Here is a 20,769-nt window from a genome sequence, read left to right on the forward strand (position 1 = left end):
TTCTTTGACTACTCCATTTCCTACTCTGTACTTTACATCCCCGTGGCTATTCTGTAACTACCTATTTGTACTCCTTAATCCCCTTACCTTTCACTCATACCCTCATAAGCCCCTCCCATCTGGCAACCACCAAAATGCTCTCTGTATCCATAATTCTGTCTCTGTTCTTTGCTTAGTTTGGTTTTTAGATTTAATTGTTGAAAAATATGTATTTATTATCATTTTATAGTTCATAGTTTTGAACTTCTTCTTTTTGTTAGATAAGTCCCTTTAACATTTCATATAATATTGGCTTGGTGGTGATGAACTCCTTTAGTTTTTTTCTCGTCTGGGCAGCTCTATACCTGCCCTTCGATTCTAAATGATAGCTTTGCTGAATAGAGCAATCTTGGCTGTAGGTCCCTGCTTTTCATGACTTTGAATATTTCTTGTCAATTCCTTTTAGCCTGCAAAGTGTCTTTTGAGAATCAGCTGACAGTCTTATGGGAACTCCCTTATAAGTAACTAACTGCTTTTCTCTTGCTGCTTTTATGAGTCTCTCTTTATCTTTAACCTTCAGCCTTTTAATTATGATGTGTCTTGGAGTAGGACACTTCGAGTACATCTTGTTTGGGACTCTGTGCTTCCTGGATTTGTATGTATTTCCTTCACCAAATTAGGGAAGTTTTCTTTCATTATTTGTCAAACAGATTTCCAGTTTCTTGCTCTTTCTCTTCTCCTTCTGGCACCTCCATGATGCAAATGCTGAACCTGTTGAAGTTGTCCCAGAGGCCACTTACAGCATTCTTGTTTTTTTTTTTTAAGAATTTATTTATTTATTTTTAGAGAGAGGGGAAGGGGAAGAGAAAGAGAAGGAGAGAAATATCAATGTGTGGTTTCCTCTTACACTGCTCCTGCCAGGGACCTGGCCTGTAACCCAGGCATGTGCCCTGACTGGGAATTGAACTGGTGATCCTTTGTTTCGTAGCCCATGCTCAATCCACTGAGCTACACCAGCCAGGGCCCTTCATCTTTTTTATGGATTCTTTTTTCTTCTCCTTGTTCTGTGTGGTTGATTTTTGCTTCCTTATGTTGCAAATCATTGATTTGATTCTGGGCTTCATCCACTCGACTGTTGTTTCCCTGTAAATTGTTCTTTATTTCAATTAGGGTATCCTTCATTTCTGACTAAATCTTGTTTATGCTGTTGAGGTCCTCAATAAGTTCCTTGAGCATCCTTATAAACAGTGTTTTGAACTCTGCATCTGATAGATTGCTTATCTCCCTTCTGTTTAGCTCTCTTTTTTTTTTGGAGTTCTGATCTGTTCTTTCATTTGGGCCATGTTTCTTTGTCTCCTCATTTTGACAGCCTCCCTGTGTTTGTTTCTATGTATTAGGTAGAGTGGTTATGACTCCGTCTTGGTAGTGTGGCCTAATGTGGTAGGTGTCCTGTAGGGTCCAGTGGCATAGCTTTCCTTATCACCCAAGCTGGGTACTTGAGGTGTGCCTTTCAAGTGGCTGAGTACACCTTCCTCTTATAGTTGAGTCTTGATTGCTGTTGGCAGGTCAATGGGAGGAATTTAGCCAAGCCAGTCAGTTGCAAGGACTGGTTGTGACCACTGACCACCAACCTCTTCCCTCTGTGGAGGATCAGCTGTGCAGGGCCAGGATGGTGGTGCTCCGACATGGTCTATAATTGCCCCCTGGGTCCATAGGCTCTGGGGTTTTTTGGGTGGTGCAGGACAAGGTCAGCCCCCACCTGCGTTTGCCCAGGGCCACCCTGCCAGAGCTATAAAGCAACCTGAGATGGCTGCTGCTTGTGCTGGGCTTGGAGATTACCAGGCAAGCCAAGCTGTGAATCTATACTGGCTGCTGCTAATGCCAGGCCTGAGGCCACTTAGCAAGAGTTATGGGGACTGGAGGCTCACTAAGACTGGTTGTTGCTTGTTTGAGAGGATTTAGGAAGTTGTGAAGCATGAGCCAAAACCAGCCATTGATATGGAAAAGCAGTTTGTGTGGACCTGATAGTTGGGTGCAACTGAGTCTCTGGGGATCTCCAGGGTGGGGCAAACAGTGTTAGCCAGATTGATAGAATCTTATATATAGCTTCCTGACTTTGTGACTCTGGGGGACAAAGGCAGGTTCAGAAAAGGGACAAGGGCCCCTGCCTACATTTCTCTCTGGAAGAAAGCTGCTCCCCAGCTCTTGACTTTATGTCAGATACTTCAGTTTCTCCCTGTATGCCATTGGTGCCTTTCAAGCTGCTACCCTGGTGCTGGAGCTCAGAAAGAGTGAGTTTGAGTAGGTGAGACTATGTGAGGGTTCTTTAAGAGGAATTGCTTGGGACTCCAGAGATTTCTTCCACCAACTCAGTTGCTGCTGGTTTTTGCAGCCAGAAGTTGTTGGAGCTTATCTTCCTGCGCTGGGGAGCCTGGTGTGTGTCTGGGACTACTTGCTCCTGGGATATCCCTCCTGAATTTTTATCCACCACACGTGAATGTGGGACCAGCCCGATCTACAGCTCCACCCCTTCTACCAGTCCGAATGGATGTGACTTCTTTAATTCCATAGTTGTCAGACTTCCATTCATGTCGATTTCTGATAGTTCTGAGTAATGGTTGTTCTATATTTTAGTTGTAATTTTGATGTAGTTGTGTGAGGAGATGAGAGGTGTTTACCTGTGCCATTCCATCTTGACCCTTATATTATATTTAATATAAAGCAAACAGATAACTGTTACTTGTGTCTTGTAAACCAAAATTCTTAAACTAATCTAATTTGTCCAAAGATTCACCTTAATTCTGTGAACCTGGCTCCTTAAAAGTTTTCTGAGAAGAAAGAAAATATTCTGAGCCAATAATTTCTTCTAAGAGGGACTTAAACAATTAGCACATTCAAAGCATTCTTCATTTTCTGTGACTTTGGGAAACACTGGACTTACGTAAGCACTTATTTGTTTCCATAAACCCATCAACACAGAGCCCCCAGGAGAGGCACAGGACTGTTAAGTTATTGATATCCTCCAGATGTAGAGAACTATTTCACATGCACAGTAAGAGTTAAAGCCCTTCTGAACTGCAGGCATGTAGACACACAGACGGAGAGGGAGTCTGGCTTTGTTTCTATAACTCCAGGCATGGGTCAAAAGTCAACACAGAAACGAAACAGCTCACCAGTCCAGATCTCAAAGAGCTGCTCTCCCCCCAGGGGTACCAGATTCTTAACTAATTGGAGGCCACATGTAGAAAAACAGACAGTACCGCCACCAACAAAAGACTAGCAAATGAGATTTTCTGTTGTTTTTCAACCAACAAACCTTAGGTTTCCAGCATGTAAGCCAAAGAGATCACAGAATAATCAGTCCATAAAATCATTGCTGCCAGCAAAAACCAAAACACAAATTCAACAAAAAGAAAAATTAAAAAAAATTGGGGAAACAGAGTCAGTAAACTTGAAGTTCTATCACACTTAGGATTCCCTCCAAGGCCGAGAAGGGCTTGGGTTCACCTCTCCCACTGTGGTTTACTCCGTTCTGACAGCTGAGTCCACTGGGGCGTCTCCATGGAACCTTCAAAACTATTAAAATATAATTTCCAAAAAGGTAAAAATCATGACCCTTAGGCAAAAGTAAAACAAACTAATATCAAAGATTTCCCTTAACTTATTAGTTAATAAGAGGTGTTATGAGTGGTTGAAAGAACATTTTAAAGGCTAGGTAAGTTAACAAAGAAATGTTAGAACTAGATTAGAGAGTTAGATTTTTAAAAGCTGGTTAAGGCCCAGTAGGCCATAAATCTTTGGGGTTATCTGTTCCATCAGACAACTATTATTTACAACTCGCCTGGACAAAACCTACAAGTTAACCTGTGACTTTATTTAGTCTGAGGCCTCTCATCAGCCCATGGGATGAATGACGAGCATCCCTATGGTCTGGAAGATGCTCAGATGGCTTTTGCCCCTGCAGAATACTGCAGGGGTGTGCTGTCCACCTTTTGGGCTTATTTTCAAATTCCAGATAATTTTTGGATGCTGATACACACAACCTGGGGAGGATTTATTACTGTCCTTTATTAGGGTCCTAAGAGGATGAGACTCAGAACAGGTAATTGTTGGTGTTGGATGGAGGAAGGGAAAAGGTGTGGAGGAAGTTCAAGGCCCTCCTGAGAGTGCTGTTTCAGAGGGAGTCCTGGAGTCTGAAGGGCAGGCTCTGGCTCAGATAGGCTATGGGACTCCAAAATTGTGGCAAGGATAGGTGAGGGGGGCTGAAGACAAACACCCTCCGGTTTTTGAGGGTGGCCCAGAGCCTTCTCTAGTGAAAACAGTATCCAACCTACTCCTTCCTTGCAGGTGGCCAAGTTCAGCTTCCTGAGTAGCGAGGAGGAGCCAGAGATGATCTTTGACTGGGTGGATGTGGAGCGGAAGGGACACCTCTCCCTTGAAGAATTCAGTTCCCGGTTCAGTATGTCTATCCTGGGGGCATGCTGCACGGCCAGGCACCCCATGCAGCGTGTCCAGCATGGGGCAAGGCTGGGCTGACAGCAAGGGCAACAGTGACCTCTTACCAACCAGGGGACCTCACAACACCCGTGAGAGAGTTCAGGCTGTGGATGATAATCTTGATGACTGCGGAGGCGAGGGCACTAAGCCTGGGTGGGAAGGCAGATGGTTTGAACCTTACAACTCTAGCCCAGCAGATCTGATCACTTCCTCCCACGAGCCAGAGCAGTTCATTGGCTGGGGGCTCCCCTGAGCATTCCCCTCCTCTGAAGAGGCCCACAGACTTGCTTTCTGATGCCTCCCTTGTCTTCTCCCCAACAAAAGTCTTCTCTTGAGCAAGAAGTTAAGCAGCTCCCAAGGCTCCCAGAGCCTTGTTTCTGTCTGGAAGTTCACATTCTGGTGTTGGTTAAGGGAATTCTAGGTCCCAGGGAACAGCAAAGGGCGATATCGAGTGGGTGGGGCTTCCTAGGCCCTTAGTCCTCACTGGGCAGGTCCACTTCAACACCTGCTCCTCCAGACAGGCCCAAAGGACCTAGAGAACAAGACCAGCAGGAAACAATATTCCCGCTGATCTCAATGGGGAAGACCTTGCGGCTCAGGGAATGGGAGGTGTGGTGTCTTTGCAGGAACCCTGCAAAGCACAGCCCAATCTTACATTAATACAAACCCATCTAGAGATCTCAGGTCTGCCAATCCCCAAAAGTTTGGGGAACAACAGGGAGGGAGGCCAGGAATCTGCATGTGTGGGGTGGGGCTGCCCAGGAGGCAGTTACTCCGGTTCTGGTGACTGAGAAACTGGGAGTAGGGAGGAGGAACTGGGGCCTGGAACTGGGGGTGCAGAGGGAACATGGTTGTCTGTGCACCTCCAGGGCCCATCTTCATATCTGTGTCTAGTTGTGCCCTCTGCACCAGGGACTTCCCAAGGCCTGTGGAACAAAATGCAAACTCCTTCCTGGGGCCCACAGGGCAGCACCAGCAGACTCTGCTAACCTCTTGGGTTCACTCAAGTGCCAGTCTGTTTCCTGCCTCAGGGCCTTTGCACATGCTGTTCTCACTGCCTGGAATATGCTTCCCTCGGAATCCACATGGCTTGACCCTTCTAGCTATTCTCATCTCAGTTCCAGTGTCACTTCCTCGGGGCATTCCTGACCACTCACTCTGAGGTAGACCCTGTCCAGTCTCTCAATGGAAATACCCTGTTTATTCCGTTACCTCACTTAGCAAATTTACTTTTCTTAAAAAAAGTGCATCCTTTTCAGCACTCACAACAATATTTGTTCAACTAGGGCAAGGATTTTGGCCAATTTTATCCCCAGCACATAGTAGGTGCTCAGTAAATATTCTGGGTGAATGAAAAATGTGTTCAACACTCCAGAGCTGCTGTGTGACTTCCAGGAAGTCTTCTGGCTTCTCCGGGCCTCCTGTGGCCGTCTGTACAATGAATGCAGTGCCTACCTTTAGTAGACACCCAGAGCTGACATGAGGGATGTGTGAACATGGCCCTGTGTAAATGTGACCAAAACAGATGTAATTATTTCCCCAAGGGCTGGAGAAGGGCAAGGTGGGAGGTCAGAGACTGAGCCCACTCCCACTTTGCTCCCCTTCTGTCCCACAGAGAGCATCTTTGGCTCCAGCCCAAGCACCCACAGGCTCCACAGAAGGAAGCCACTGTCCTCCAAGCGAGGATCTGCAGCCAGCAGCTTCCCAGTGCTGGAGGAGGCCGAGGCAGAAGAGAAGGAGGCATTCTTTGCCTTCATGGAGCAGCTGGGGCCTGGCCACTCACTTCCTGAGTAAGGCCTGCTCAGTGTGTGCGTGGGGGGAGGGGCAGAACAGGCCCTGCCAGTCAGTGTAGGCGAGGACTGAGACTTGCCTCTGAGACTTGCCTCGATGTGGTGTCAAGGTCAAGGCTGGAGGCTGGAAGCAGAGTGGTGTGGGAATTCTGGTTTGGCCACTCGTTAGCTGTGTGACCTGGGGCAAGTGGCCTAACCTCTGACCTCTGGTTTCCTGGCTGCAGAGTAAACAGAACAGTTGTGGGCTAGATGAAGCTGTGTGTGGGGTTGCCTGCTCGGGAGGCGTGTACCCCACAGCCAGCCCCCCAGTTCTGCCCTGTATGATCTCTCCTCAGGAGGATCACCAAGTGGGTTGTCAGCCTCCCGAGGGTACTCCCATTCTGAGGGTGCCTTTCTTAACCCCCAAAAAGGCTGATGTCAGGATGTTGATGTCCTGGATTGGGTACATTTGGAGACAGGAAGGCATTTTCTTCAAACAGTCTCAGGCTCTGGGTTCGTGGGGTTTGTTTGTGTTCAGAGAAGAGGGGGCCTGCCTAAAAATGCCCCTCCCCCCACCCCATCTTCCACTGGGACTGTGGGAGGCAGCAAGATGAATCGCACACCCACAGGACTCTGTGAGGCAAGCTCTCAGAGGGCAGGGCCTGGTGTTGTGGGACAGGCAGGGTGGGACGTGGGGGACAGGCTGGCGGGGCGGGTGTGGTGGGGAGACATTTACCTACTTGGCAGCTTGGCTTGGGCTCAGCCCTCTGGCATCTGCCTTCACGGCTTAATTAAACCCGTGTGAAAGCCACCCTTGTGCCAGGCCCCAAGAGGGTGCTTTCACTGGGTGTGTCTCATTCTCTGGAGAACTTGCTTGGCAGGTATCAGCCTCCCTGTTTTACAAATAAGCACAGACAGGGCATGGTACTTCCCAAAGGTCACACAGCTACAGAGAGGGAGAGAGAGAAGGCAGATGGAAGCCCTGGGCCGTCAGGCTCCCAGGTCCCCCTCTCCACAGTCAATCACCCAATCACAGGGACACAAAGTTTTGGTGGGGGTACAAGAAGGGAGTGGGCACATCTGGGCAAGTTTCCTGGAGGAGGTGACATTTGATTGTACCTGCAGGGGTCAATATATTTTTGTAGTTCAGGTGCCCAAGTCTCTTGGAGTGTTGCCATTCATACGCAGAACTGGGGCCCCCTCTGCTTCCTGGTCCCCCTCCTGTCTAATTTCTGGCTCTTCTCCCCTCCCCAGAGAGGCAGAGCTCTGGCAGCTATGGGGGAAGCTGAGGCAGGAGGAGCCCCAGCTGGCGGGCAACCTGGAGGGCTTCCTGGCCAAGATGACCAGCCGCCTGCAGGAGGCACGGGCCGACAAGGAGGTTCTGGAGCTGACCTTGAGGAAGTGAGTGGGGGCTGCTGGTTCTCGCCCACTTGATGCCTGGCATGTAGTGGGGGCTCTTCACATATCAGTTGATTCTCAATTGAGTTCTTGAAGAAGGGGTGACTCAGGGGACTTCAGGGAGGACAGAGTTGGGCTTTTATTGAGAGTCGGAATGTCTGGTGTGTCTTGGAGCAGGGCCACTGTTGCACCCAGCTCCAGGAGCACAGCTCACGTAGATGACGATGCATGCGGTGACCCTGGGGCTGGTGTGGGCACAGCCCTTCAGGGTGTCTGAGTTATGGAGGCAGGGGCATGGTGACAGCAGGAAGTGGGGACAGAGGGTGAAGCGATGGGGACCATGAGACAGGGCCAGGGGAACTAGTATCTTTGCGATGGTTATAGGAGTCAGCCTGACGGGATCGAGGTGACCAGTGTCAAGGGCTCATGGGTTGGGATGACTGTGACAGGGGTCAGTGGTCGCTGACCAAGTGAGATGAGCCATAGGATGGACTTCAGACCAGGTCCAGACACCTCTGCTAGCAGCAGGGACCCAGGTGCTGATAGGCTGCCTGGCCCACCTCCCACCCCTTCCAGGAGAGACTCAGACCACCACCGTGAGGTCCAGCAGCTGTACGAGGAGATGGAGCAGCAGATCCACCAGGAGAAGCAGCAGCTGCAGGCCGAGGTGTGCTCCCTGGCAGCCTGCCCTGCCCCTGCCGGCCCAGCCGTGGGGCTGGTGACCCGCCAGTGTGGGGCAGCAGAAGGTTGCTGGGAGTGGATCCTCCCACTCCCCTGACCAAGGAGACAGGGAGAAGTGCTGAGCTCCCTGTCCCTTTCTGCCAGAGCTGGCTGTATGCCCTGCAACCAGTCCTTTTGCTCTCTGGGCCTCAGTTTCCTTGTGGCCACAACCCAGGCCCGAGCCAGGGAAGTTGTCCCAGGGCCCTCCCTCCTGAGACCCTGCACCCAGGCCCAGGTGGAGGCAAAGTGTGGGGAGGGCCGGCCCCGCTTGGTTGTGTCTTAGACTCTGCAATGCAGGGTCTGAGACCTCTCTGCTCCCCAGAGCGACTCCCGGGACCTGGCCCTCAGCTCCCAGATTCAGGAGGTCCTGGAGGCCAAGGAGCGTGAGGTGCAGCAGCTGACTGAGGGCCAGAGGGAGGTGAGTGACGGGGCCTCCTGGAAGCTGAGTTTCTGAGGGTTCAGACTCTGACACCCCTCCTCTGAGGATGCCCCAGGCTGGTTGGGCTTCCATATCAGAGAAGGCCCCTGGGAAAGAGGTGTCTTGGGCCCTTTTCTGAGATGAGGCCCAGTGGGGCAGTGGGAGCACTGAGAAAAGAACCAGATGGCTCAGGTTCAAATCCCTGTGGTTCCAATGAAGAGCCATGAAAACCTGAGGAAATAACTTCACTTGTCTTGGCCTTAGTTTCTCTATCTGTAAAATGGGACTAGCCACACCCAGTGCACCTGGCAGGCTGGTGTGCACGCGGCAATCAAGGGGAAGTGCTGGGCAAACCGAGGTCTCCATGCTGGAGAGGCTTGGTGTAGGGTGGTGTTCAGCTCTCGTCCCTGTTGTCAGCTGAGGTTCTCGGCCTCCCTGAGCCTCGGTCTCCTCATCAGAGAAGTGGCACTCAGAATTCTTGCCTTAGAAAACTGCTGTGACGGTTAGAGGTACTAAGTAGCATGTGGAGGGCCTGAGGTGGGGACGGGTGCCTTACACAGCAGGGTTGTTACTGTCTCTGAGTCTGACCTGGCTCTCTGGTCAGAATGTCTGCTGCTGTGACACCCCAGGTCCGGTAGCCTGTGGTCGCTTCCAGCTGGCACTGTGGCTAAAAGTCTGGGTCTGAGACCCCAACACCCAGCCCCTTCCTCCTCAACTTCCAAACCACTGACCTCAGTAAAACCACCATCTGTGGTAACCAGGACTCCAGCACCCCTTCCGCACTGGGTAGGTTCCCAGAGCCTTCCCTGCCGTTGCCTTGGCTGTCCCTGTCACCTGGTCTTGCCCTCCCAACCCGGGGTTGGTGTCCCAGGTGCCTCTGAAGCAGCTGCTCTTTGGAAATTGAGGCAGGCCCTTTCTGCTGAGGGAGGAGGCTGGACTTTCCACATGGGGCCATTTGGTCCTGTCCCCTGTGGACCTGAAGCTCTTCCCCCCAGGCCCTTCGTTCCTTCAGCCGACCACTGTTTAGGACGCACCTGCTACACGCCAGGCTCAGTCTGGGTTCTGAGGGACGTGACAGACATGAGCCTCTGCCCATGGAATTATTGTCTAGTCAGGGAGACGATGAGACATTAAGCACGTAAAATCCACTGCATATTAGTTAACAGAAGCTCTGAGGAGAATAGAGTAAAGCAGGGCCGGGGGACGGAAGGGTGTTGCTGGGGCGTCAAGGAAGGCCTGACTGACACAATGACACTGGATAAGGACCGGAAGGAGATGAGGGTCGGGCCTTGTGATATCGGGGTGGGGGGGGTGGAGGGGGAAGAGCTGTGGGGGCAGAGGGAACTGAGAGTGCAAAGGCCCCGAGGCAGGCACACACTGTCAGTGTTTCGGGAGCGACAAGGAGCTGTGTGGGCTGGAGCAGAGGGAGGAGAGAGTGCTGGTAAGAGGAGGCCAGAGGTGTAACAGGGGCGGGGTGGGGGAATCTGTGCAGGGCCCTGGAGGCATGGTGAGGGCTTTGCCTCCCACTCTGCGTGGTCAGGCGGCCCCCCATCTCCAAGTTACAGGACTGACTGCTGGCTCAAGAGCTCCCTGCAGACCAGACGGGGCTCAGAGGCGAGCAGCCATGGGGGAGCTTTGAGCAGAGGAGGCTGTGACCCTGTTTACATGTCGGGCCCTGTGGTGCTGGCAGTTTGTGTTTCTCACACACTCCCCTCTCTCTTCCCTACCTCAATGATTCAAATGTCACTCCTGGGTGGGGGGTCACGGAGCTAATTAGGCCAGTGATGGAACCCCTCCAGTCCTGTTTTAAGCCGGCTCTCCAGAGGCCTGGAGTCTGCCCCATGATGGCCTTGGGAGGCTGTTTGTTGCCCTGGAGGGCAGCTGGGCTTCTCTCCTCCTCACCGTCCGCCTCTGGCAGCTGGAGGCCCAGCTGCACCACCTCAGCAGCACACACCAGGAGGCCAACCTGGAGAACAGGCAGCTTCGGGAGGCCCAGCACCACCTGGCCGGGCAGCTGGAGGAAGTGCGGGAACAGCTGCAGGTGACCAGGGGGCACTTAAACGCCACCAGGGGCTACGCATCCTGGCAGATGGAGGAGGAACTGAGGCAAGTGGTGCTGCCTTGGGCTGGGGTGGGGACTAGGGGCTTCCTGGAAGAGAGGAGGGAGACTGAGTTCTCTGAGGCTATGGTCCACCCCCAGAGCATGCAGTCCCCCTCTGTACACCTCACAACAACATCTCCAGGCTGAGATTATCATGCCCATTTCTCAGACAAGGAAACTGAGGAACAGAGAGGGCAAAGTCATGTGCCCAAGATCCCACAACTGGGGTTCAAACACACATGTGCACAGACACGGGTCTAGTGCAGTGCCAGATCCCACGTAGGCACTCACACTGGCTGTTACAGCTCAGGGGAGTGGGATGAGCCAGAATGGTCAGGGAAGGCTTCCTGGAGGGGGTAAGTCTTCACACAGGCCTTGAAGGATGAGCAGGATTGCATGAGCGGGGGGTGCATGCCGCAGAAGGGCTCCCTGAGCAAAGACTGGGAGGAAGGGACAGCCGTGAGGTGTATGACTGACGTGAGGGAGGGAGGCAGGACTGGTGTGACACCTACCTGCCCTTCTCCTGACCCGAGCTCCCCACACCCTTTCCAGTGACCCCAGAGCAGGTGCGGAGAAGGCTCCTGACCCTCAAGCAGCTGCCCCTGAGGAGACACCCCTGCCTGGAGTGTTTGGGGACAATGATGACTGGGACCAGCTCCTGAGTAGCTTCAGCAGCAGCCCCCGCAGAGCCCTGCAGCTGTGCTGGAGCCCACCACCAACCCCGAAAGCCTCCTCAGCCCCACAGACACCCCGCGTGGTCAGGCAGATCTCCATCTCAGAGCCGCACGGTTTGCCGTTTGGTCAGGAGCCATCTTCAGATGCAGATGCGGCTCCAAGGACCCCCCCTGGGGTGTCTTCTGGGACCAAGGAAGGAGGAGGAGTGGACCCAGATGGGCAGGACCTCAGTCCAGTACAACCTAAGGAGGAGTCAGGGGCTGGCCCTGAGGCCCACTTCCTCTGGGACCTCCCGAGGGACCTGAGTGGGGAGTCAGGGAGCCTGGTGGCAGCTGCACTCAAAGTGCTCATTCCTTTGGAGGATGGACACCGGCTCCAGGTGGCCTCGCCCCCTTCTGAGGCCCCTGCAGGGACCAGCAAACAGTTCCGGGCCTCATACCCAGATGATAAGGACTCCTGGACCAGGCCTGTCCCAGCCAAGCCACCCAGGCAGAGAGAGGCCCTCCATCAGGACCCCCCTGCTACTGGGCCTGAGCCAGGACTAATGTCCCCAGAAGCTGGAGCCCTCACAGCATGGCTGGCTGAGCCCTCCCGGGGCCTGGAACGTGTGGCTCAGGCTCCCACAGAGGGATCAGAGCAGGAGGCTCCCACAGAGGGATCAGAGCAGGGGGCTCCCACAGAGGGATCGGGGCAGGAGGCTCCCACAGAGGGATCGGGGCAGGAGGCTCCCACAGAGGGATCGGGGCAGGGGGCTCCCACAGAGGGATCGGAGCAGGGCGGGCTGGGCACAGACATGCAGGAGGGCCATCCTGGGGCGCTAAGGGAAGCTCGTGGCCAGGTCCAGCCAGATGGGCTGCCTGCCCTCCCCCAGCGCAGCCTGGAAGAGGAATCCAGAGCTCAGGAAAGGAAGCAGGTGGGCCAAGGAGGGCAAGGTCTCGGTTCAGAGCAGCCAGCTGAGGTGCAGGGCCTGAGAACTGGGCATTCAGAACAGCCCCCACAAGATTCCCCACCCACCCCTCTCCCACGTGACACGCTGCAGGCTCAGGCTGAGGCGGAAGCCCCTGCTCCTGGAACACCATCCCCTCCAAGGGGCTCTCCCACTCGGGGGGCTCAGCCTGGGGTTGAAGCAGAGCCCCAGCCGCCCATGAAAACCCTGCCCTCTGTGGCCACGCTGGAAGGCCAACCTGGACCTCCACCCACAACTACTCAAGCAGAGGGAGGAGGAGACCCCCTACAATCCGGGGAGCCAAGGGCAGAGGACAGGCCTGAAGACCTGGGAACAGACTCCAGGGAGGCTGGCCTAAACCCAACCCCAGGGGACCCCACAGACATCGAGCCTCCAGCTGACCCTGATCACATCTTCCACGTCATCGTCCTGGGAGACTCGAATGTGGGCAAAACGTCCTTCCTGCACCTCCTGCACCAGAACACCTTCGCCACTGGGCTGACAGCGACTGTGGGTAAGGGCCCGTCTGGGGAGGGAGGAGAGAACCCGGGGCCCGGCCAACGAGCCGGGGCAGGCCCCCAGCATGCCATCCCTGGGGAAGCTGCAGGCTCTGTCCTGGCCACAGGCCCAGCAGTAGGCAGTATTTTATATGGGAAAACTCTTAATATTTTACTAATCATCTCTAATTATGAGCAATTTGCTTTCTGGGCATTGATCTGATTAGTTTATAATGTGTCACATCAACAAAGCACCCTGCAATTTAGGTGCCACTCCGGTTGATAGTGAAAACCAACAAGTCTCCACCCCCATGGCCTGGGGCAGGCTGCGCTGGGCCCTGCTGGTTGAATGTGGTCATGCCACAGGCCAGCGGCCATGCTTGGGCAGGAAGTTGCCTTGGGCAAGTTGAATGTTTTACCAGAATGTATCTGTAGAGCATGGTAAGTGAGGGACCCAGGTGCCTGAGTTCAAATCTGAACTTGGACCATTATTTAAGCCTTCTGGGCCCCCACATCCTCGTCCACGTGATGGGACAGCAGGAGTGCTGGCTTTCCAGAGTGGTCGTGGGGGTCAGTTCAGTTACCATGCATCCACTCTGAGGAGAATAATATCTGGCACGTAGTAAGTGCTATTAAATATTAGTTATTTCACTGTTATTGATATAAGGAAGTATTTGATAATGTCTAATTCAGTAGTTCCTGCCAATGAAATGTACCAAAACACAAAATCTCCTCTCCCTAAAAGTATTGGGACACGTGGCCACTCCAACGCGGTATGGAAGCACAGAAAGCAGGCTCATGGGAATGAAGAAGGACCTGCTCAGGGACGAAGGCGGAGTGATCCGCATCTGAGTCCGCATCTGTGTCAGTCAGGGTCATGCTGACGGGTCCGGGCCAGAGCGGCGGGTGAACACAACCCATGCACAAGAGAAGCTCCGGCCAAGTCTCAGATGCTCCTCTGCTGAGGAATCCTCACCGGGGCAGCCAGTTGAACAGGCGGTCATTGGGAGTGGGGACCTGGAGCAGGCCTGGCTGGGCTTGGGAAGGTCGCAGGGCCCAGAGGGCTCGCGTTACTCATCACCTAAGCTACTGGTTTCTGACCACCTACAATGCACCAGGCGTCTTAGAACAGTCCCCCTGGAACCGAGTCTCCCCCATTACTATGTAGTAAGAAGTTTCCAGGAAATTCAATTAAAAAACAAACAGATTGTATAACTGTAAGAAGACAGGGCCGGCCTGCACCCGCTCTTAGACAGCGGTGAGCACGCGAGACCCAGTTGTGTGACCCAGACCTGTCCCAGTCCCAGCTGAGGTTTCATGCCCCCGTGGCTGTTACCCATCTGTCTGAACTATCGCCGGGGACGACTGTGGCTGCCCCAGGCATGAGCATTGCCCCCTTAGCGTCACCCTGCTCCACTCCCACCCCCTCTCCCAGAGGGTAAGAACTGCAGCCTGCCCACATTTGAGAACAGTGCTGGGTGACAGACCAGCACCCACTGAGTTACATCTGAATGTGCATTTTTGCCAGGCTTTTCCATATCTGTCCCCATTCTTCAGATGAGAGAAACAGAGAACTGAAGACCCGCTCCAGCTTCTTGCCCTACCCAGGCCCCAGAGTCCATTCCCAGGGCTGCTCCCTTCTAATCAAAGCCCCCACACCGGAAGTTTTACCCTCTTTTGGGTTCAGCGTTGCCCTCTCCTCAAGGCTGCTCATGTAAAACTGCAGATTCCTTGGGAAGGAGAAAACATTGTGTTCTTGACAGTTTACATGGTTACGTTGTAATAACACGTTTGGGGGAGAGCGTGAGGACACATGGGTGGATTGAGGAGAGGCGTGGGCAGGCAGGTGAGAAAGTGGGAGTAATGCAGAAGCTATTCAATCCAGAGAATAATCTCGAATTGCTAAGGGCTGCTTATAGATGACACTCGAGAACAAGCACAGGCTGGACGCTGTCGTGGGAGTTGGGTTAGATACCCTCAGAGGCTGCTGCAGGCCCTGAGTTTCCTCAGACCTTCAGGAAAGAGGGCAGCAAAGAGGAGTGGACGTTACAGACGAGCTTCTTCGCTCTTTTGCTGAGGTCCGGTGTCCCGGGCTGCCACTTCTCCTGGCTCCCTCTGGAGAGCACGATGAGGGGAGTGGCGTTGGTTTCAGCCAGTGGCCAGCAGCAGGTGCTTATGGGGGTCACCCTAAGAGGCCTTGGCAAAGGTCTCTACCAGCTCAAGGCTAATAGGAGAAGACACCCCTTTCCCAAGCTGGCCCGGGGTCTGCAGTGGGCTCTGCAGCTTAGGGCTCCATTAGGGAAGGGCGTGGGATGGGAACAAAGAAGCCCCCTCCATCATCCCCCACCCGACCTGGTTTCCTTGGGAAGTAGGGGTTGGCTGGAAAGTGCACCCCAGAGATTCCCAGCCTCCCTGGGATTTCATTGTTACCTCCGTATTTCCAGAAAGAGTCTGGAACCATAACCACGGGCAGGGGTGGGACTGTGAAATTAGAGGGGTGGGGGTTCAGAGAGATGAGAATTAATAATGATAATAAAAATGACCACCTCCCAAGCACCTCCCCCCTCCCAGAAACTGGGCTAAACCTTGCTCATCAGTCATTTAATCTTCTCAATCACCCTGCAGTGTGGATCTTTTTAAATTGCCACCTTGCAGATGAGGGAGGGAGGCTCAGAGCGGTGAAGTGGTTCGCCCGAGGTCGCGCAGCCAGCACAGCGGCAGAGGGTGGACAACGCACAGCCCAGTCCGTCACCTCTGAGGCCAGCGCTCCATCCAGCTCCTAGGCTGCCTGTCCTCCCCGCTGTCTGGCTGAAGCGGGAGGTGCAAGCCATAATTAGATTATGAAACAAGTATTATAAAAATAATGAAACAGATTCTCCTGCCTGGACAAAGGAATACACTTTGCTGTGCAGCTGGGAAGACATACGTGTTCCCAGAGGTCAGAGCAGCGTGAGGTTCCCTGCGTCAGCACGGGTACGGCGGGCGCAGTGAACCCTGTGGGCTGCTCAGGGAAGGCTTGCTGGAAGACTGGGCCCTCAGGTATGGGTGGGATTTGGGGAGCAAGAGGGAAGCCCAGCAGCTGAAGATTTCCGTCTCCTGGGGCTGGTGTTGGGGACAGGTGTGTATTCGGGCCAGCCTTGGCTGGAAGTGCTGGATGATAACTTGAAAGTAGGCCTAACCCCTCTGTGTGTCCTAGGAGTGGATTTTCGGGTCAAAAAACTGGTGGTGGACAACAAGTGCTACGCGCTGCAGCTCTGGGACACAGCTGGCCAGGAGAGGTAACGGGCACTGTCTGCATCAGGGGCATCAGCGACCTGAGCTGAGCCTGGGTGCCAGGGGCTGGGGCAGCCCCACCCTGACAAGCCCAACTCAGGCAAGAGGCCACCAACTGCAAAAGGGACATCTGCCCTGGAAGGATCAGGGGGTGGCGGGGGCGGGGCGGGGGGGGGGGAAGAGAGGTGAGTGGAGGCCCAGTGGGGAGGGTGGGGCAGCAGACCCAGGAGCCCCCTGGCCCTGGCTCGACCCCTGTGAGGATCGTCCCTACACGGCCCTCAGGAACAGCCATCCAGTCGCCCGTCCTCCTGAAGAAAACACGGGCCTTCCCCTTTCCAGTTAGGTAGCAGCGATCAAAACCTTACAGGCACTTCCCGTGCGACCCAGCAGTTCCACTTCTGCAGATTCCTTCTTCCGATAAACTCATACATGGCCGTCCCCTCGAAGGGACCGAGGCTGTCCCCAGCAGCCTTTATATTACAGAACTCGGAGATGGCCTTGAGGCCGTGGACAGCGGACAGGCGAAAGAGTCAGGGTCTGTCCACACAGCAGGGCATTACGAAGCCACAAGAGACTGAGGACCCTCTTTATGTCCCAACAGGGAAATGCCTCCAAGACACTCTGACTAGAAAAAGCACAGTGTAGGTCACTGAGGGTGAACGAGTCCAGCGAGCGCTTACACTGCACTGTGTTAACAGGGGCAAAGGGTAGGGGGGGTGTGTGTGTAGATGTGTGCGTACGCACACACGGTCATGCACATCCATAAAGTGCCTCTGAAAGAACATTTCAGAAACCGGTGACCCTGGTTGCCTCTGGGGGTGGGGGTCTGAGTGGCTGCAGAACTGGGGGGAGACTTCACCGGGTGCCCTTTGGTACCTTTTGAAATCTGAGCCATGAGAACTGTTACCTACTGAACGGTAACTGCACTGTAAGAAGGAACGTGTGTGCACCTTGCCTTTGGGAAACAGTCAGGCGCAGGAAGGTTAACCCTCCCACTGTGCCGGTGGAGTGGCTGAGGCCCGAGGGGCTGGGGCCGCGGTTGGCCCTGGGCCTGGCCTCACGCGGGCTCCCTGCGCAGGTACCACAGCCTGACGCGGCAGCTGCTCCGCAAGGCGGACGGAGTGCTGCTCATGTATGACGTCACGTCCCGGGACAGCTTCGCTCACGTGCGCTACTGGGTGGACTGCCTCCAGGTGAGCAGATGGTCGCTGAGGTTGGCCCCAGCTTTTGGAGTCAAGAGGGAACATATGTCCTGCTCACTCTGCCTTTTCTCCCTGGACTGTAAATAATACAACAGACATTCAGGTAACGCCGAGGGGGTGGGGCTGGGAGGGCTGGGAGCTGAGCGCAGGAACTGCAGCCACGCAGGCACAGCCGCCAGGAGGAACTGCTTCTTTTATCCTGTGAACGTTTCTTTCCTGCAGCCAACAGCTCTGTAGTGTCTTCCTAACACCTGGGGTAATGCAGTTCTAGTGTCGCTCTAGATGCCGATTCCTCTGTCCACACATCTCTAGTTCTTCCCCTACATACTTAATTGATACATAGATGCTGAAATTCTGCAGTATGTACTAGCACAGCGGAGGGATATGAAGTAAGACATGTCTTCTTTCTAGAACTTTCTAGTCTAGTTGAACAGATGCAAAAGAAGTAGGATGAGGTAATACATAAGGGCAGCTGAGCTTTGGGGTCAGAGGGGACCCGTCTATTTCACCCCAACCCTGTGACCCTGGATAAGTGACCAATCCTCTTTGAACTTCAATTTCTCAGCTTCTCTCCTAGAGTTGTGAGGGTTAACTGACAGCATTGCTTTCAGCACAGCACCTAGTGTATAGTAGGCACTCAGCAAACAAAAGCTATTATTATTATTATTCATGAACAACTGGAAAATGAGTCAAGGCATCCTGTGTAATCAAGCACTGGGCGGTTCAGCACAGACAGGAAGAGAGGGGCATGGGCAGGATCAATCCATGAAGGCTTCCTGGGGGAGGTACCTTTGAGGTTGGCAGGCAGAGAGGAGGGGCAGCCTCACTGCGGATGGAGGGAGAAGTGTCGAGATGGGAAGGGTGTGGAGTGGGTGTGACATGGAAAGGAGGGCACATGCGGGGGGAGGCACACTGCCAGCTCCCCAGAGGCCAGGGCCGAACCCGCCCAGAGCCTGGCACCCGGCAGGCACTCAGCACGGGTGGCTGAGGGGCGTGTCCTGTGTGCAGGACTCAACGTCTGGTGAGGTGGTCGTCCTTCTCTTGGGAAACAAGATGGACTGTGACAAGGAGCGGCAGGTGTCCACGGAGGCTGGGCAGCAGCTGGCCCAGGTGAGCACTGGGATGTCGGCCTCTCCCCCAGCCTGGACCGGGCAGACCCCTCCTTGGAGGGTAGTGGACGCATCACCCCAGCCAAAGTCCAGGTCAGAGTGGACCCAGCCTGGCCACCTCTGCCTCCCCCCGACCCCAGCCTTAGACCCAAGCGTGGGCATGACTGAAGCTCACTGCTGAGTAAGCAGATCCCCACCCAGTGTCCTGACCTACATAAAAAATATCTTCAGAGTAAAAAGATTTTTAAAAGCTTCACTTAAAATTCCCAATCAAAACTTAATTTTATCTCTGGTCTCTAATTAACATAACATTCCTTCTAATTTAATCTATTTTAAGACTCAAATTCTTCCCCAGGAAGATTAACATCAAAAGCCCGACCACCAGACAGTGGATACTATTTATTTATGAATAGAATTTGACCACATTCCAGAAAATCTGGAGAGTGACAAAGGAAACGAAAAAGAGAACGCACTGCCCGCCCCACCTCTGACCACCCCTCCCCTGTTCACCTGCGCCGCCTTCCCTCCCTTCCTTTCTCACACTCCTGAGGTCACCGCGGTGGCGCCTGCTTGGCGGGAAGTTGTTCCTCTTAAAAATAGTAGCTCATCTCTTTGACATAGTAATTCCTCCTCTAGCAATTTATCCTAAAGACACGGAAATAGTGATCCCTAGAGAACAGCGTCGTGGATCTTCGCATGCAATGTACAATCAGACATGTTTCTGTGAGGATGTTCTTCACTGAGGTGTTTATAAGGACCGGCATTTGACAGCATTTGGTGGCTAAAATGTGGAGGTTCATGTGACAGGCTAGCATTTGCCATTAAGAATCCTGTCCCAGGAAAATATTTAGGAGCACTTACGCTGTTCCGTGAAGTCAGAAAAGCGGCTGCAAACCCGGCACGGGTGGGCTGATCCCGGCGAGACTGCCAGTGATTGACCAAGACGACAGTCTCACCGGCGTGACCTAGCAGTTCAATGACATTCAGCCTGTTCGCCCCTAATAAGAGGGTCATTATATAAAACAGAGCGGAAATACATATGCCAACAGGGGCGGTTTATATTCTGTACTTTTTTATGCTCTATTTTCTAATATTTCCCCCAACTAAATATTTTTGAAACCAAACACATAACTAATGGTTTAAACATATCAAGGACATTCCTCCAAGTTGGGGCACCGGCTCCCTGCTGCCGCTCTGAAGGCTGCAGAGCATTTGCCGGGTGTCATCATTGACACCTCGGCCAGCCCCAGGGGACAGGCAGTGGGCAGGGGGTGAGGCCGGGGACCATGGGCTACAGGAGACGGGCTGCCTCACCCTTCGGGGTTGGCACAGGGGCCTCCTGGATGGGACTCTGTCTGATGGCCAGGCTTTTGGGGGAGCTGGTGACTCTGCTCTAGTAGTCTCCCCCAGGGCACCCACACCCTGTCTGTCTGGCCCACAGGAGCTGGGATTCTCCTTTGCAGAGTGCAGCGCTGCCCTGGGTCACAACATCCTGGAGCCCGTGGTGAACCTGGCCAGGTGAGTGCCTCCAGCCCCTTCCCACCCAGAACCCTCTGGGCAGCCCTCAGCCACTTGTGCAGGAAGCACCTGTGACACCGCAGGGCTCACCAGTGTGGGGAAGGAGGGAGCACTGTGCGGAGAGTCTCCTGACTCCAGTTCCCCCAGACCCGTTAGCCGAGTCACCTCCCAAAAGCCATGTCCCCTTCCTGAGCCTTAGTTTTTCTCACCCATAATGTGTTCCCAGCTTTCTAGTGACTTCCACTGGATTTAGAATAAAATCCGAATGCCTCACAATGTCCTGAGATGTCTCCAGGGCGATGCATCTCCCCAGTCCCTTGCTTGTTGCATACACACAAACACATGCACACCGCACATATCGCATGCACACACAACACAGATATGCACACAAACACAACGGCACACACAAACATGCACACTGCACATATCGCATGCATATGTGGGCACACACACTCACTAAGCTTCAGCCGCTCAGAGGGGCCCTCCCTGGCCACTCACCCATTCTGGACCTCCCCATTCTGGATCACAGGTCCCCGTCTGTGTCCTTCAGAGCCCTTCAGAACATGTTGTAATTACCATGCGTTTGTCTGTTTTCTTGCTGCTGTCTGCCTTCTCCGGCCCTGGGCTGTGGATCCTGGAGGGCAGGGCCCGGTGTGTTTTCTTTACC

At 53.7% G+C, this 20,769-nt stretch overlaps 1 protein-coding gene across 1 annotated transcript in view; it reads left to right on the forward strand.

The window, feature by feature from the left end:
• Positions 1 to 20,769, forward strand: part of RAB44 (RAB44, member RAS oncogene family) — a 32,455-nt gene that overhangs the window by 10,462 nt on the left and 1,224 nt on the right. Inside the window, exons 3-14 of the mRNA XM_028511061.2 lie at positions 4,327 to 4,438; positions 6,092 to 6,266; positions 7,500 to 7,646; positions 8,220 to 8,310; positions 8,686 to 8,781; positions 10,700 to 10,887; positions 11,435 to 12,167; positions 12,306 to 13,017; positions 16,197 to 16,278; positions 17,352 to 17,466; positions 18,484 to 18,585; positions 20,026 to 20,102. Coding sequence (XP_028366862.1) covers positions 4,327 to 4,438; positions 6,092 to 6,266; positions 7,500 to 7,646; positions 8,220 to 8,310; positions 8,686 to 8,781; positions 10,700 to 10,887; positions 11,435 to 12,167; positions 12,306 to 13,017; positions 16,197 to 16,278; positions 17,352 to 17,466; positions 18,484 to 18,585; positions 20,026 to 20,102 — 2,630 coding nt within the window. The remainder of the gene's footprint in view (positions 1 to 4,326; positions 4,439 to 6,091; positions 6,267 to 7,499; positions 7,647 to 8,219; positions 8,311 to 8,685; positions 8,782 to 10,699; positions 10,888 to 11,434; positions 12,168 to 12,305; positions 13,018 to 16,196; positions 16,279 to 17,351; positions 17,467 to 18,483; positions 18,586 to 20,025; positions 20,103 to 20,769) is intronic.

This window comes from Phyllostomus discolor, chromosome 4, assembly GCF_004126475.2.
Source record: "Phyllostomus discolor isolate MPI-MPIP mPhyDis1 chromosome 4, mPhyDis1.pri.v3, whole genome shotgun sequence".
Lineage (NCBI taxonomy): Eukaryota > Metazoa > Chordata > Mammalia > Chiroptera > Phyllostomidae > Phyllostomus > Phyllostomus discolor.